The sequence below is a fragment of the Lycorma delicatula genome, chromosome 12, assembly GCF_047948215.1.
Source record: "Lycorma delicatula isolate Av1 chromosome 12, ASM4794821v1, whole genome shotgun sequence".
NCBI classification, from domain to species: domain Eukaryota; kingdom Metazoa; phylum Arthropoda; class Insecta; order Hemiptera; family Fulgoridae; genus Lycorma; species Lycorma delicatula.
Window position 1 is genome coordinate 7,936,429 of NC_134466.1, and position 19,008 is coordinate 7,955,436.

Genomic DNA, 19,008 nt, shown 5'->3' on the forward strand with positions numbered 1-19,008 from the left:
AAAACTTGATCGTTATCAACTTTCTGCTTTCCATCTAGAAGTTTCTGGTACGTGAAAATTTCAGTCAATTTTAATATTTTTCACGTCCTAAAAATTCATCTATTAAACGACTGCGATCGGAACTATCTGCATTCTTCTCATATTGCTGTGATGTATCATCTTTATTTCCATCCATTTTGTGTAAGATAGTATTGTGAATTGAAGCTGAACGTTTCTCAACGTGCTTCCCAAATTAAATTCAAACAAATTTTTCCATTTTCCAGAACGAGTTGTTTCGTAAATGTTTTCTCTGATATCTCTCCTGAAATCACTCCTTAATCAAGGCTACATAATCATCGCTACTTTATTATTATTATTATGTAAACATTTTCAATAGAATGACTTAGCAAATTGTCGATCGTTAATTCACTTTATAAAAAAAATAATAAAAGCTCTTGGAGCTTTTATTATTTATTTTTTATTAAAACTTTTCCAAACAAATTTCATCTACTCCAGCACAAGCGATTGTATTAACAATCATACCGACTAGACAGTCGGTATGATTGTTAATACAAATAATAAAACTATTGTTTATAAGAATCCATCCACTCATAATCATTGTGTCACCTTAACAGCTGTAAAATGGATGTACTCACATTATTATATGTTTGTAACTTGATTATGACTTGTATATGCATCGCTCTGTTTAATGGCTATATGTAATAAAGTGTGTAATTTTATATTAAGAGAAAGATATCAAATTGTTAAAAATAATCGGTAAATAGTTTTATTTTAATCCGATCGGTGAGATTAATTGAATAAAACAAATTGTATTAAATGAATCCACATGTGATACTGTGTATAAAATATGTTTTTTTAATATTTTATTTCAGTGTTCTGAAGATGAAAGCTAAATATTACAAACCCCAGCTATTGCATATGTATATATGTATGAAATTATTAAATATGGATTCAGCATGTTATATCTAATTATTAAAATTATTTTATAATTTATTTTTTTCATTAGTAATTATTTCTATTTCATTTTTCTTTGCTGTACGGTACATCTACATTGTATTAATATTTAATTTAAAAGCAATCAAAATTAAGGGAACTGGTATTCAAGGTTTTCTTATTTCTTTATTATGTCTCCTTACTACGTTTTATTCCATTAAAATCACGTTAAATACCTAAATATAAAACATTAAATTATATATGTATATGTATGTAAATGCTCTCTTAATTAAGAAGATTCCTTTTAAATAAATATTTTCATGTAAAAAGGCTTTATAGATCTATTTACAGGTTTTATCTCCTTTGTGGTTGATTTTTTTTCTTATGATTTAACTTTTTACATATGTTTTCATTACATTTATTTCTCGCCTGTACTTATTTTATTTCACTTTTAATTTCTATTTTGCTATTTTTAATTTCTATTTCTCTTTTGACCATTTCTTTTAAAATTTTAGATTTTAAGTTTTATTTTGTTCTGTTACAAAATTATAATTGAAAGTCATCCATCATAAATGAGAAACTATTTTTGATCCTTCATAAAAAACATTTTTAATTTATTTTGTACCCAAAGTATTTTCGGGTAAAAAAATTAAGTAATTTAATTTGAAAACATAGGGTAAAATATAATCTTTGCATTTCAGTGAGCAATAGCATAAATATTTTAACAATTAACTTATTATGTAGTTTATCTGCATTTTTTCTTTTTTTTTTTTATCAAGGTGCAATGTTCTCATCTTTTTTTTTTTTGGCAGTAGTTTTGATGAACCTATGCGTATTTAAAAAATAAAATTATTAAAAAATGTAATCTTTTAAAAAATTAAAACCAACTTTTTAAAAAGATCATCTTAAAATGTAAAAAGTAATACTTTTTTAGTATTTTTCTTTAAATTATGAGCTGTTAAAATTAAGGGTTACTAAGTTGTAGCTACTTGTTTTTAAGTTTTTGTAAAATGAAAAAAAAACCTATGAATTAACATGTAATTGTAAGGTCAGTTTATATTTATTACATTTTTTTTTTCTAGTATGGGGTCATGGCCAGAAGATGTTGGAATTCTTGCGCTTGAATTTGTTGTACCTCCACGTTATGTTGATCAATCAGAATTGGAACAGTATGATGGTGTATCTACTGGAAAATATACGATAGGATTGGGCCAGTCAAAAATGGGCTTTTGTACAGATTGTGAGGATATTAATTCTCTATGTTTAACTGCCGTATCAAGATTAGTCGAAAGAAATGGTTTAAATTATGAAGATATCGGTCGTCTTGAAGTCGGAACTGAAACTATTATTGATAAATCAAAATCAGTTAAAACAGTTTTGATGCAACTTTTCAAAGAAAGTAAAAATTTTGACGTTGAAGGTAATATGTTCATTTATTTTGTTGTAAGAAATTCATCGTAGTTGTAACTATTTTGTTGTGTTCCTATACTGCATGAACAAAAACATGAATCATAATTTATATTTCAAGGCTGAGTTTCAGCATAAAATGCCATTTTGTGTGAATAATCCCATCACAGTTTATTCGTAGAAGAGGAAGAACTTTTTTTTTAATAATATCTACTGAAAACCCTGTAAGATTAATTCGTATTAATTATGATTGTCTTTGAATGATTTACTTATAATAAAATATGTCTTAAAAGATTACAAAATTTTTTTAGAGCAACATTAAGACTAACTTTATATCTGTGAGGTCGCTAAAAAGTTATAAGATGACTTATGATAGCCAGCAAAAAATTGCCAAACAAAAAATAAATTTTATTGCATTTCCAAGAAAGTTACTGGCTTTTCTAGTAACTTTTATTAAGATAAATTTTTAATTAAACTAATAATACTATGTAACACATAAATTAGGTAAGATACTAGGTTATGCTGGGCAGTCTAAACTGGGAGGTTCAGTGGTTTAGACTGTTTTTAAACTAACTTTTATGCTTTTTTCTGGAATTGTTTCTATTTCTTTTATTTTATAAATGTTGGTTGAAATACTGTTTTTACTATTTCTTGAATATTGTTTATTTAGTTATAATCGTTTTTATTAAGTTTAGTCCACATAAGACCCACAAACTACTTCTAAGAGTAACAAGAAAAAAAAACTAGAATATATATACCCATTTATACCTAGATACTTCAATAAATGGAAGATTTGGTATTATTGAAAAGTAAACAATACTTAGTTTCACAGATTTATCTATTAACATTATTTATAAAGAAGTATAAGTAACTGTTTATAATTGCTACGCTTTCCAATTAGTCATCTTCTTCACTTTTGTATCCATTTTCAGATCCAGAATCAGAGTTTTCTTCCTCTTTGTTTTCCCTGAGGTTATCGTATTTCGTCCCATCATCCATTTATAGGAAATTGAAAGCATTTTAATGCTTTTCATTAACTCTGAAGATATATTTTTCAATGCAGTCAATATCCATTCACAGACCAAGGGAAGAAATGGTCTTCCAATTCGTGCAGTGAACGTAAATGAAAGATCATTGTTCGCCATCCAAGAAGAATAAAATTCTTTCAATCTTCTTTTAAAAGTCTTCTTAATATATACATTTAAAGATTGAAGGAGAGAAGTTAATCCTGCCGGAATAATTATTAATTTTGGATTATTTTTCAATAATAAATTTTTCACATTTTCAGTTAATTGTCCCTGAAAGCTATCAAAGATGTATATAGATTTTACTTGTCGCAAGCTTTTGGGTCTATGAAACCACACCAGTTAAATGAGTATCCATCCATCCATCCATTTTCATTACGTTGAACAATTATCCTTTTTGGGAAATTTTCTTTGGGCAAAGTGTTTTGCTTGAAAATAGCAAAAGTTAGAAGTTTTGTTCTGCTTATGGCAGGCATTCTCTTGGCGTTGTAAAATTTAATGTATTTTCTGTATATATATTTAATATATTAAAAATTTTATTATAATAATTGTGTTGTGTGGAGTGTTTTATAAATAAATAAAAACAATAAACTAATTAATTTATTAATATCACTAATTTTTACATTCAATCCTTCTTTGAAAGTTTTGTACCACTTACAAAGCATAATTTTCGATTGAGTGGGACGTTCATAAGCTTTGGTTAAAGAATCAAATCTTTCTGTGACAGACTTGTTGAGTTTCACACAAAATTTGATACCGTAATGTTGTTCAATATTTTCCTCCATCACAAACGTAATGAGGTTGTAAAACACCATACACGAACAGCAACTCAACTGTTCCAGTCGAAACAAAATATGGATATGCACACATATCCAAGGTTACTATGTATGCGCTGTTATACATCAAGCATGTTTTGCATTACCTGTTTGTCTGTAGCAAATTCAGTACACTTACTTTTGGGAAATACTTAGCGAACACATTTAAATTTTCAATTAGTTTTTTTTTGAAAATAATTTTTTTTAATGTGCATTAATGCATTCTTTGATACGTCAGTCATTAAGACGTAATAACCACAATGAGCTTGAGCTCATTATCCCTGATTATATATTTTTTATAATCAGATTTAATGACTATGACATTAACTCTCATATTAATTTGACGCTGAGATAACTAAACTAAATAAAATTGATAAAAAAACAAATATAAGTTTTAGAAATTTGCATTTAATAGAAAGCAGAACAAAACATTGAGCTAAACATAAAGCCGATTTATCAGAATAATGATACCTTTCTAATTTAATCCACTGGACCAACAAATCAGAAAAAATTTAAAAAGTGTGTTAAATGCACAGGTAGGAATATAAAAAAATTGAGAATTGTGCAAAAATTGAAAAAGCTACAACTGCAAAAAATTAAACCCGATAATTGAAAATTTTAAACGTGGTACCGTTGAATTCCACTTAATTTTCTAAAAAAAGTATAATTTTAATAATGCAGATCGTAAAAAAGGTCGAGGAGATATTTTATTTTGAAAAAAAAAAAATTAAATTAAAAATAAAGTGAAAAAGCATTAATATAGTTTCAACTAATTAATTATGACATTGAACTAGGGCAAAGATTGATTTTTTTTATTGAAAATGTATATAAAGATGGATAAATATAATTTAAAAAACTATGAACTTGAAAAATAAAATAAATAAAAAAAGGTAGGTCATGTAATGAAATGCTAAAATTCCAAGAATTTTATGCTTCTTTTGAATCAGCTAATTAGAGGTTTGCTTTGCTTTGCTTCAAGGACATTTTTCACTAATATTCCACATTAAAATGTGTTTTTAAAATGATTGATATTTTATTACCAAAATAAAAATATCTTTAATCTTTCAACCACATCCACCATGTTAGCAATATTTTTAATTTGCTTTCCTCTTTACAACATTCAGCTTATTTGTCACCCTTGAAAGCATTTTCATATACAGTTTGTTATCAAACATTATTATTACTTTATTAATACTAATTAAAGAATGTAGTGTTAACTTTTTTTAAATTTACAATTAAAATTATACAATTTTGTATACCGGTAATAGTATTGCATGTTAACTGTAAGTTTCTTTGATTATTCTAACATAAAGAGGCTAGAACTAACTGTTTGTTGCATCGGTGGAATTGTCACAGAGGCCAAGCGATGACTATAATGTATTATCAAGTTTAGAGGTTATAAAAGATGATCTACCTCCTGACCTCCAGTAAAGCCCATCCGTGAAGTGGAGGGGTTGGTGTAACAACTGGAATTTTCACATAAGGTTTCTACAGGAATCAGGATGCCACTCTGAATCAGAGTTTAACAGTCTTCATTTAATAACAACACAGAACATTTTATTTATATTCTTATCTTATAAACCTTTAATTTAGTTTTGACATTACGTTATCCCAGTCAATTAATTCATTTTCCTAAGCAAATTTTTTCATGATGGGTACATATTCTCTTTTGGATTTCTTTTTAATCGCTTAGTGCGATTAGATATATTTTCTCTTCGTTCTTTAAATTATTAATTAAATATAAATAATTTACATCAAATTCGCTTGTAATGAAGAAGGAAAATTATGTTCAAAGATTTGAATTTGTTTGTTTTATTTTAGAAACATTAATATTTATGATTATTACTTACTTTTGTGTCAGATATATATAAAAATATATACATATACGCACAAAGGGCACTAGGAAAGTTTTGCAATACTATAAAACAAGCGGTTACAAGTTAGCGCGTGTTTAGAAAGGTCCCGACCTGCACTGTAGCTGCTCTAGTCACTGGCTCCATATCATTTGCTTTTTAGCTGTGTTCATGAGAATAGGTAGTGATAATCTTTGCGATCGAAAACTGAATATCGGATAATTTTGCATTCGGATTAAGTGTTGATCAGCGTTAAGAAGAAATGACTCCTGTGCTTGGAGGTGGTATCAAGTATATTTAGGTGGATGTTTCAAGGTCAGGTTGACAGTATTTGTCTGTGACCAAGAGAAATATTGCTGCAATATGAAAAATGCTTGATTAAGACAAGGTGTAGACTACTTTCAACTCAAGAAGCTGTGCCCAACACAAGGATGGACAAATGGTTATCGCTGCGATAATGCTGCAGCACATCATCCAAACATTGTTCTGAGAATTTGGCCAGCGCTGGAATAAAACTATTAGAGCGCTTTCCCTATAGTCTTGACTTCACTCGATGCAACTTTGGGCTGTTTCCCCCAAGTGTAAAACAACTGAAAGGGAGGCATTTTACAAGTGATGATGAACTCCTAAGGGTTTGGGATGATGAGTGTGCCCAGATCTCCTACAAATGATGGCAGGGTTTCTTTGAAGATTGGTTTCAAAGGAAGCAGTAGTATATAAATGCCGTGGAAATTATTTTGAAAAATTATTAATAATAAAGTTATATTGCAAAACTTTCTAGGTGGTTTACTGTTAAAATGTATGTTAAAGGACATCCCTTTAACATATGGGACCCCCTTCTTTGTAATGAATTTTACAGATTGATTTCTCCAACAAAACTAAAGTGAAAATTCAATCGGAAGTAAAAAATGGAATTTTTGATCGTAACTAATGATGGATGTTGTAGCCGACGTCAAAAAAATAAAATCACTGTGTTAACAAAATCATAAGTGCTATTTCCAGAGGCGCTAGACATCATCGACCAATTATTTTAGAGAAAGAACTTTTAACGTGCCCAATTTTTGTTTAATTTTTCAAAAGAAATGCGGTTTAATTTGTGAAAGAAATTACACTATGGACAAACTGGAAATGATGGGTGTTTATACTAAACATACAAACAACAGACAAAATTTAAGCGTAAATTTAAACAGAGCCTCGTTTTGTCCAGTCAGAAAAGACTTTCCCACTAAGTAGAGCATGCACAGTCTTGTTCATGCATAGTCTTGTTCTACTTCATATCTAATTTTCTTTTCTTAATTTTAAAAGTTTAAATTTTGGTATCCATGTTGAACAATGTTTAAAATATATACACGGTTCCAACAGGCAGCAAAAATCAGGAAATATAAACTTAGGAAAAATTGCAAAATGTTTCTTGCATTTTCATATGTGGATTTTCCATTAACAGATCTCTTCTTGTGGAAAATTTGCACAAAGAGATGATAATTCATCAACAAAAAGTTTTTATGTAATTTTAGACGCAAGGAAAATGTTTTCATTAGAAAAAAATGCTCGTTGCAACAAGAAGCTCTAGAAGATGGTGTGAAGAATGTTTTGGTGTGTGAAAAAAGAGAAAAGTTCTCTCAAGCAGAACAAAATAGAGCCCTGAAAAGGAAAATGCAAGCAGAAATTAAAAAAACTGTAGGAAGAAAGGAAAAAGTTGAGAGTTACAATTTTGGCAGAAAAAGAACTGATAGCCACCAAAATTAAACTTTTAGAAAAGGGCAAACCATTAGGAACCTAAAGATATTGAAAAGAAATTACCCTCTGTTTTATACTTTCATAATAATACATATGTAATCAGATCTCATATTATTATTATTATTTTATTTTTTGGCATCTATTAGAATATTATTGATAAAATATTTTTCAAGTAAATATTAATAATATTTCTTTTCTGTGCAAAATAAGGTGTTCTGTTCTTATCTTTTAGTCACAGTGATTTTATCTTTCCTTTGAGTTGTGATCGTGCATATATTCTTTGTTAATTTGAAATAAGTGTTTCTTTGCGCTTTTCTGCAAACCAAGTTATTGCTTTTTGTTTACTCTGCAAATAATGTAGGCTAGTTTTTGTGAAAATGTTTAAGCAGTCTTAGGTGCCAATAAAAAAGCCAATTATTTTTAAAACCTGCTTTAATTTATTTATTTTTTTAGTTTTTATTTCTTATTTGTATTAATTTTAGTTATCATGATGTTCATTTTTATGCAAGAAACTTATTAAATTTTTTTTTTTTTTTTTTTTTACTTTACAATGTAATTTACTAAAACATTTTGTCACAAAAATAGCCCAATTTTAAATGTATATTGTAAAAAAATAATTAAAAAATAAACTTTAAAAATTAGTGTAATAATGAATAATAAAAAAAATGCATTAGTTAGGCAGCTATGGGGATGATGGAGGCTGCAAAAAATATAATATGTATATATTTCAGAGTAAACTGCAGTAGCATAACGTTTTGAGAGTCAGGAAATTCCTACCAAATTGGTCAGGAAAAGTTAATAAAAGTCAGGAAAAGTAAGTCTTAAAATTCGCCGGGAACCCTGATATAGAACATTTTGACAATAGCACAGTTTATTTTAAGATTAAAGATGTAAAAACTTGTAAAAATCAATTTCTTCAAACACTTATCTGTAATGAATATTGTGGCATTAGATGTGGGATTGTGTTTTGATTAAGTTTGGAAGGATCAGTTTGCAGTGATTTAACTGTTGTAAGTTTTATGTAGATCAAACCGAGCCAGATCTTCACAGCGATATAAAAAAACATAGGATTTTCACTCGCTGCTAAGAATCCATTTTCACTAACATTAAAACAAGTTACGTACGCGCAAACGAGCAATAACGTTAAAATGTTTCAAATAGATAATAAAGAGAAAAACTTGACACGCTTAAGCAACTTGAGTTGTATTAACCGGCACATAAAAACAACATTCTAAATGAACACGTAGAAAAACATTATTGAATTACTAATAAGCAAAAATAGATGTTTGAAAATTTATTTATTTAGCCTTCAATTATTAAACAAGTTTTAGACAAAGGATTCTACTGGTAATATACGGTATTTTTTTGAATTTGTGGATAAAAAAACTTAGAATAGCTATTAAACTGATGTCAACAGATGTATAAATAAACTTGTCGACATTTAAATAAATAAACCTAAATAAATGATAAAACAAACTTGAGGTTTTTATATCCTTCAAATATTCTTTCATTTAATATAGCTGAATCGATATTATAATTCTGTACTGAGTTGTCATTTTATGTTCAATGTCCCAATTAAAAAAAAACTAGCTGTTGTTTAAAACCTGTTTTTAAAATTTTGTTATATATTTCCTGATTGTTATATATTTTTTTATATAAAATTTTTGTTATATATTTTGTATATTAACCGATGTTTTGAAATTGCAGTATTTCAAATGTTTTATTACATCCAGTTTTATAGATTGTCGTCGAATGGTTCGGCGGCATGTGGTACTTAATAACTTTGTAGTAGCCTTGAGAAGGGCTTTTGTTGTCGTCGATTGGCTCGACAGCTCGTTGCAACTAATAACCTTGTGGTAGCCCTGAGAAGGGTTGTTGTCATCGAATGGCTTCGACAGCTCATAATTTATAACCTTGTGGTAGCCCTGAAAATGGCTGTTTTTTTGCATTAGCTCTGAGAAGAGCTGTTGGGTCTGGAAGCTGGTCTTCGGCGAAGTCAGGCAGTTGCAGCTCGTCCATTGAAGTCAGACTGGGCTTCCCTTCAGCGACAGTTGGGTCCCCACTACAGCTTGGCACTGGTGGCCCCCAGAGCCCTGCAGTGTTCGGTCGGCATCAGTCGTCTTTCACCGGTATGGTTCCCCGAAGTGATCCCACACCGGGCCGGCTCCTGCTGCTGAGTCCGCCGGCCTGGGTTGAAGCCCGGTGAGCTGGAGCAGAAAGGTAGCATCTGGGTCCAGCGGCTCCCTCGGCGGACCGGTCAGGCCTGCTGTTTCGATGGAGGTCGTACGTTGAGGGCCAGAAAACTTCTTCTGTGTTCTTCCATCTTCTTCTTCTTCTTCTTGGTCTTCTCCAGGAGGTGGTTGACGATGAATTAAAAAAACACTCTTGTGCACGCTCATTTATTGGAGCCTCAGAGTGATGGGGCCGCAGCGCCTCTATGGTGGGAGAACTGCGCGGCGGGAGTGACGCTGTACCAGCACATACATATACTGTGCTTCGGCTGACATCTGAGCTGCTACCGATGTTGTCCGCCAATATTAAATTAGGCATATATGTGGTAGCAATATATAGCTAATTCTGTAAATTTCCTTATGTTTATTTTAGTATTTGCAGCGATTAAAAGTAAATCTGATAATCTTTGTTGTATGCTAGGTGCTGATTTCTGTATACCGTCAAAATAATCTGCTTTTCTCTCAAGCGGCACTGAATGTTGATATTCTTGATTTTATGGACATGATCCGTATCCCCTTTTCTGTTCAGATGTGATGCTTGTTGTAGATTAAAGAACGTTTCATGTTCTTAGTGAAGCTTTTGGAGCTCATCATATGTTATACAATTGTTTTTTCTCCCATCCTCCTTCATACTTTTTTCTCAATGAGTTTAGGTGGCTGATAGCTAAACAGCAGCTTCTATGTAAAATATACTATCTTATCTTGATCATGTGAATGTTCTTTAAATCATAGAGATGGAAGTAGGCTGAGAGTTCTAAAGTTCAAATCCTAGTAAAGTCAGTTTTATACTTTTATACAGATTTGAATACTAGATTGTGGATGCTGGTATTCTTTGGTAGCGGTTGGGTTTCGGTTAACCACACATCTCGACGTGAGACTGTACAAGACTACACTTCATTTACATTCACGCATAATCATCATCATTCATCCTCTGAAGTAATACCTTACAGTAGTTCCAGAGACTAAAATAGAAAAAAAATAGGCTGTGAGAAGCAGAAGTGAAATATTTGTGAAGTGTAATTATTGGAAAAATATATACGAGTGGATTGATTAAAAAATAAAGAGGTCATAGAGAAATTAAGCAAAGAGGTTTTTGCTTAATGGAGTAACTGAAACAAAGTTATGATGGATCTGACATCTGTGTAGGATGGTTGAGGAAAGATACTGTGGAAATTATAGTAGAATTATATCATTTGAATTAGAGATGATTGTGCAAGTGTTGAATAAATATTCAGTCAAGGAAGTGGATTGTAGGTGTGATCTTGCAAGTGTTAGAGGAAAAGTGTTTCTCCTGAGTGAGTGTATAGGTGGAGATGTAATATTAATACCCTCACCTACGATATCCTGGAACAAGCAAATAGCTGAAGTTGTAGTACGTTAAATTAGGATTGTTTTGAGGACTATATAATGGAGTTATGGATTTTTACTATATAATAAGGACTATATAATAAAGTTCAGATGTATTTTTTATGAATGATGCTTTAATTTTTTTTTTTTTTTAATTATACAAATTTAAAAATTAATGTGATAAAATTTATGTGTGTTTGGCGTCAGTCTCTAAATCACCTTTTATCTCTAGTACTATTGGACTGATTTTGACAAAACTTGGTCGGACTACTTCTTTAAATCGGGCATCAATACCTGATGTAGCGCTAAGTCATCCTCAGTGTTTCAAGATTTTGCCTAATTAAAGTCATATGTTTCTTAGGCGCATTTGTTAATGATTAAAAAATAACCGTATTTGTTAAGAACATTGATGCAAAATTGCATCCCTCCTCAAAAAGATGCTGTTCTAGTCATCTGGTGCTATATTGTGACGTCACAGGTGAGCAGTAGAATCAAATAATAAATAATATTTAAAGTGTAAAAAAGTAACTCGATTTGGTAGCGTCTCGGAACTCGATTGCCCGGTTGATTTGGTACCTGGTGCGTTAAGCCTCACGGTTACACCAGTCTGCTGACCTTACAAGTGAAATTTGTTCTATATAAGTTGTGAAATTACATCAATTTACTTAGTGCCAGTCTTCACCGCTAGTACCACCACACCCGCACGTATTAAATGCAGTATGTGCATGCCTTTAGTTAGAATCATTGAAGTAAATAAATAAAAAAATATTATATTTAAATAAAATGATAAGCATTTTAAATTAAGTTGTGTGTGTAAGCCGTGCATCAGAAACAACCCCCAGTTGTAGGACTTTCCCAGAACGCAGCTTTAGTCACGTGACGGAAAAGTCGTAAACTGTGTTGTCAGATTTTATTTTCTAATGTAAGCATGCAAAATTTCACCAGTAGTGCCTGTATATATTATAGTTTTAGCGTTAAAAAATTGGGATTTTTGACCCTTCAGTAAGTTAAAAATAAATTTGAGCTTCAAAGTTTGAATTACTTTATTGAATACTTTTTATATTTTATTTTAAACACTCATACAATGAGGAGGAGTGTTTTTAGTCACAGAAATTGCAGCTTAATCAAAAACTTAATTTCTTATCAGAAATTTGTATCCAATATATATTAAAAAAGTTGACGTTACCCTTGTAAATGGTAAGAAAAAATAAAGCATGTGGCAACTTATGAAATTCACGCTATTTATAAAACCAAAAGTGATAAAAATTTTAGAAAATTGTCTTTTATTTATTAATTTTAAATTGAATAATTTTTTTTTTAAATATGAGTGTTTGTCAAGAACTCCATGGTTTTAAAAAGTTTTATTTAACTTGTGAATTATTATAAAAGTATTCTATTTTATTGAACATACTCAATAGATCGGTTTTTATCTTTGGAAGTTGAAGTTTAGAAAGTAGGAATGTCATTTCCATAAAGTATTAAATTTCCCGTGTTAATCTTATCAGGGTGTGAAATAATTTTTGATTGTCTTTGTTTGAAGAGCATAAGCCCACTAAAATACAAATTACATCAACCCTACTACAAATTATTCAACTTTATTGGGGCTAGATGTATAACGGATATCATATTAAGCATAGAGAAAATAATTCTAAAAATGTCTCTTTGGCCTCGTTTACTTAAAATTCATCACAGTCATGGAAACTGCTAAGACAGACAGTGTAAAGCAGTAGTTGAGTTGATGTATGCATTTCTGTCATGAAAAATATAACAAGTTTGGATCAGTAGGAGAATTTTAAGTTTAAGTTCCTTAAGTAACATGTGTTACTTAAAACATGTAACATGTGCTACTCAAAAAAAGTATTATAGTTATGATACCAAAGAAAGCAGGGGCAGATAAATGTGAAGAATACAGAACAATTAGTTTAACTAGTCATGCATCAAAAATCTTAACTAGAATTTTATACAGAAGAATTGAGAGGAGAGTGGAAGAAGTGTTAGGAGAAGACCAATTTGGTTTCAGGAAAAGTATAGGGACAAGGGAACCAATTTTAGGCCTCAGATTAATAGTAGAAGGAAGATTAAAGAAAAACAAACCAACATACTTGGCGTTTATAGACCTAGAAAAGGCTTTCGATAACGTAGACTGGAATAAAATGTTCAGCATTTTAAAAAAATTAGGGTTCAAATACAGAGATAGAAGAACAATTGCTAACATGTACAGGAACCAAACAGCAACAATAACAATTGAAGAACATAAGAAAGAAGCCCTAATAAGAAAGGGAGTCCGACAAGGATGTTCCTATCTCCGTTACTTTTTAATCTTTACATGGAACTAGCAGTTAATGATGTTAAAGAACAATTTAGATTCGGAGTAACAGTACAAGGTGAAAAGATAAAGATGCTACGATTTGCTGATGATATAGTAATTCTAGCCGAGAGTAAAAAGGATTTAGAAGAAACAATGAACGGCATAGATGAAGTCCTACGCAAGAACTATCGCATGAAAATAAACAAGAACAAAACAAAAGTAATGAGATGTAGTAGAAATAACAAAGATGGACCGCTGAATGTGAAAATAGGAGGAGAAAAGATTATGGAGGTAGAAGAATTTTGTTATTTGGGAAGTAAAATTACTAAAGATGGACGAAGCAGGAGCGATATAAAATGCCGAATAGCACAAGCTAAACGAGCCTTCAGTAAGAAATATAATTTGTTTACATCAAAAATTAATTTAAATGTCAGGAAAAGATTTTTGAAAGTGTATGTTTGGAGTGTCACTTTATATGGAAGTGAAACTTGGACGATCGGAGTATCTGAGAAGAAAAGATTAGAAGCTTTTGAAATGCGGTGCTATAGGAGAATGTTAAAAATCAGATGGGTGGATAAAGTGACAAATGAAGAGGTATTGCGGCAAATAGATGAAGAAAGAAGCATTTGGAAAAATATAGTTAAAAGAAGAGACAGACTTATAGGCCACATACTAAGGCATCCTGGAATAGTCGCTTTAATATTGGAAGGACAGGTAGAAGGAAAAAATTGTGTAGGCACGTTTGGAATATGTAAAACAAATTGTTAGGGATGTAGGATGTAGAGGGTATACTGAAATGAAACGACTAGCACTAGACAGGGGGGAATCTTGGAGAGCTGCATCAAACCAGTCAAATGACTGAAGACAAAAAAAAAAAAAAAAGTAACATGTACCATAACTGTAGTTTTGAATTTTTTTAAAAATTATATACATCATTTTTTAAATATAAGAAATTCAACTATGTTAAAACTGCATTTGTTTTTATTATGAAACAGTTTTTTCTTTTTTGTAAGCCCTTTTATCCATTTCTTGAATTTTTCATCTATTGAAACGGTAAATAAATAATTTTTATTATGAAATAAAGAAAGATGAAATCATATGATTTCTGATGATGGGATTAAATGTATTTTAAATGACTTTATTTATGTTAGATATCATGATCTGACTGTATAGCATTAATGCATTGATTCTTATCAAGAAGTACATTAATCAGTTGCTTTATGTTCTTTGACTCAGTACTTCTTATACTGATGCGTACAAAATATCATATAAAGATGCAAGATGCTCTAATCAGATTTGCTTTGTTTAAAAGTAACATTCACAGTACAGTTGGTGGAGTAAGAGTGTATTTAGAGCTAAACCTTACCCACCGGGTTGGTCTAGTGGTTAACGTGTCTTCCCAAATCAGCTGATTTGGAAGTCGAGAGTTACAGCGTTCAAGTCCTAGTAAAGCCAGTTATTTTTACACGGATTTGAATACTAGATCGTGGATACCGGTGTTCTTTGGTGGTTGGGTTTCTATTAACCACACATCTCAGAAATGGTCGAACTGAGAATGTACAAGACTACACTTCATTTACACTCATACATATCATCCTCATTCATCCTCTGAAGAATTATCTAAATGGTATTTACCGGAGGCTAAACAGGAAACAGAGAGAGCTGAACCTTGCATTCCAGTGGATTTGGTATACCAATCTGCAAAAGTATGTTAGATTCAATGAAGAAAGAGAGGAAGGTATTCATTCTTGGCTTCAGTGACACTGCTGTGCATGGAATAGTTATTCTGGAAAATTACTATCCCAATTGCAGGAGTGAGTCAAGTCAGGTCCCCCTATTATATTTTTAGTTAAAAGTTCTAACATATAACTATTTTTCATGCTTAATATTGTTATAGAATAACTATATTATATATATATATGATGTTAGAACCAGTATTTTGAAATGTAAATCTGACGTGTGTCTATGGATTTAGTGCTGTTCCATTTTTTCCACATTATCATTCAACTTAATCGTGTTTGGTTGTTCTTTTAACTAATTATTATAAATTCATGAGTAGATTTACTGGTTTAATTCTGTTATTTCCGCTATATATTACATATATGTGATAATTATTTTTATTAAGGATACACAGGCCTTTTTAAAAACTTTTGAAAAAGTCTAATAAATATTTCAATTGATGTATAATTTTTTAATTACTGATTATTACTGTAATAAGAAAATATTTTATTGTGTGAAATTCGTAAAATCATTCTCTAGATGATTTCATTTCTAACATCGTTATTATTATATAACCTTGATTTTTATTTATTTATTCATTTATTGTTATATTATTGACCTAAGTTTCTTTCATGCATTATAAACTATGAATTATTTTATTACCGATTGCAAATAGAAACAACAAAGACCTGATGATAATTGGTTGACTAGTGTGCACATTGTGTTTCATTTGTGATGTGCATAAAATGTTTTAATTTGAAATCGATTTGTATTTCTATGTTTTTTTCCATTAGATTTTATCTGTGGAAAAAAATCATCTGTTCAGTGTTGCTTTAGAAACCAGATTTAAATCCTAAGTAGATTTTTTGCTTAATACTCGATGTTAATTTTATATAATGCAGCATATCGTGATTATCTGTTTCATATATTCTAATTTTATCTGTGTTTTTATTATCTATTGTCATTGTTTTTACCACCTACACTTCCATCAAGAAAGTTTATCTAAATTTGAGTGCCTTAAGCTCACCCATCAGTCCTATCTTTTTCATAAGATGGTCACACATATTCTTTCTCCATTATATATTAAAATGTTTTCTCCCATTCCTAACTTCATTACCAACTTAATCTTCAGCATTCTCTTGCAATAAAACATCTGAAAAACCTCTATTACTTATTTTTCTGACTACCTTATTTCCCATGTCCTGTTGTTGTAAACTTTATATTCCACACACACGTATAATTAGAAATGTCTTTTTAATTCTTATGTCTGATACCGGCAGTGAATAATTTTTCCATTTAAGGTATTAATATATTTGGTAGATATAATTACCTACGGATTAGATTATTGTGGGCAATTTAAACTGGAAGGTTAATTGTTAACTGTTGTTAAGGTAGTTTCTCTCTGTACTGGAATTTTTTTTTGTTAACTAGTAGAAATGTTCTTTTGTAATATTTCTTAAGTGTTTACTTAGTTATCCTTTTTTTTATTAAGTATTATATATAATGTACATATATATATATATATATGTACAGTTTTGGATTCAAAATACTTATGGCTGAACTGGGGCATTGATGTGAGCAAGAAAATAAGACTTTTCTTGCTCACATACGAGGTGCTACCCAAAAGTTCAGGGAATTTTACCATAAAAATAGAATAGCTTATCATAACTTATAAATTCCACTGTCTCCTTCAAAGTCATCCCCTTGGGCATTGATACAGTGATCCCAGCGTTTTTCCCATGAATTGCATGCATCCCTGGAAGTCTGCAGGTGTAAGTGTTCGAAGCATGTTCTGCGTTTCTTCCTGAATCTCCTCAATTGTGTTAAAACGACAGCCTTTCAATTGAAATTTTATTTTCGGAAAGAGAAAAAAGTTGCACGGGGCAAGGTCAGGCGAATAGGGTGGGTGGGGAATTTTTTGGCTGAATATTTCAATTCACTACAGACAGCTATGCAATTTTGTTTCTGGTCGCTGTTCAACAGTCTCGGTACGAATTTTGCAGCAATGCGTCTCATGTTCAAATTGTCCGACAAGATGCGTTGCACGGACCCGTATGACATTTGTACGATTGCACAAACATCATGGATTGTTTGTCTACAACCTGCAACAATAGCCTCTCGCACTTTCCGATGTTGCGCTTGTTGATGGTCTTCCTGAACGCTCATCGTCATCGACTGTCGTCGTTCATCTATTTTTGAATCGTTTGTACCACAAAAAAGTTTTACTTTTACTCATTGCATTGTCACCAAATGCTTTCACAATCATGCGATGGGTTTCTGCACCGGTTTTTTAAGCGTGAAGCAAAATTTGATGCAGGTTCTTTGCTGTTTAAAATCTGCCATTTAGAACTTCGCAGAAGCAGTAAAACACAACGTCACACAACCGCACGATAGTCAAAAATTCAGCTTCTCACCGTCACAGCTGTTGGAACACTGATTCACAAAGAGTACTGTTAGCCACATCTAGTGGCAGCAGGTCGTACCAGCAAATGGTTCGCGCACGAAATTCAAATTCCCCAAACTTTTGGGTAGCACCTCTTATGTCGAGAAATGCTTTGTTTTCAGGTTATGCTAATGAAATATTTTGTCCTGATTTCTTCTTCAAGTGTAAAATAAAGCTAATTTGTAACTCGTGTGGCCTATATTGAATACAGTTTTATTTGTTTTTGATGTTTAAAATTTAATAAAACTTCTAGAATTATACAGATCTTTTTAACAGACCTCATAAAAGCTCCCCAGGCTTGTGTCGGTCTGCTTCTAATATCTTATATTGCCCATCCTCTGTCATCTTTTCTACGTACATAACAAATTTCAGCAGCTTGTGATATTTTATGTTCTCTTGCCTTAATATTTATTTTCTTATTATTTTTTTATTCAAGTTAAATTAAGAAAATTTTTATATTAGCATTGAAATTTCGATCGTGTTACTCTACGAAAGTGATATAAGGCAGTATCATACATTTCTCATATGATCAAAATATTGCACACCAATCTTATTCATTGCAAAACATGAACTCTTATGAACCACCCACCCTCCTACACCTCACTATGTCCAAAGTATACTAGTATATTATTAAAAAATATAGAGAATTGTCTGATTTTGTCTAACGGTAAGTTAGACAAAATTCAGCTTCTTTATAATGTTATGTTGCCTGCCATATAAATACGCGCACACAAACACACACAAAATCAACTAACAACTTAATGAAGAAATAGCACAATAAAGTATCTGGAACATATTAATGGTTACACACTTAATATCAAAAATATTATACACTTAATATTTCATCAATATTTTCAATGAAAAAATTTTACTGTTTCAGAACCGCAAACATAATACAGAGGTTCACTTGAAATGCTATATCACTGTAATCCAGAAATACATAAGTTACATCATTCCTTTGATCAGTGAAGTATAGAATTTTAATTGTACTATTGAGTATTTTTTAAAAACATTTTTAAATTGTAAAGCACTGGCCTTTGAATTATCAGTAGAAAACAATCGTGAAAAAATTATATTTTTCATGAAATTTGTGATTGTTCTATAATTTTTACCAGCATTTTTATTACCTTTGAGCTCTTACCTTGACATTGTTACTCTCTGAAATTGTCATTTCAGCAAAATGTAATTCA

At 30.8% G+C, this 19,008-nt stretch overlaps 1 protein-coding gene across 3 annotated transcripts in view; it reads left to right on the forward strand.

The window, feature by feature from the left end:
* The window catches only part of Hmgs (hydroxymethylglutaryl-CoA synthase), a 48,876-nt gene that overhangs the window by 20,677 nt on the left and 9,191 nt on the right, over nucleotides 1-19,008 (forward strand). For all 3 annotated transcript variants that reach the window (XM_075380192.1, XM_075380193.1, XM_075380190.1), the window contains exon 2: nucleotides 2,016-2,353. In XM_075380192.1, coding sequence (XP_075236307.1) covers nucleotides 2,017-2,353 — 337 coding nt within the window. In that variant the 5' untranslated portion in view covers nucleotide 2,016. The remainder of the gene's footprint in view (nucleotides 1-2,015; nucleotides 2,354-19,008) is intronic.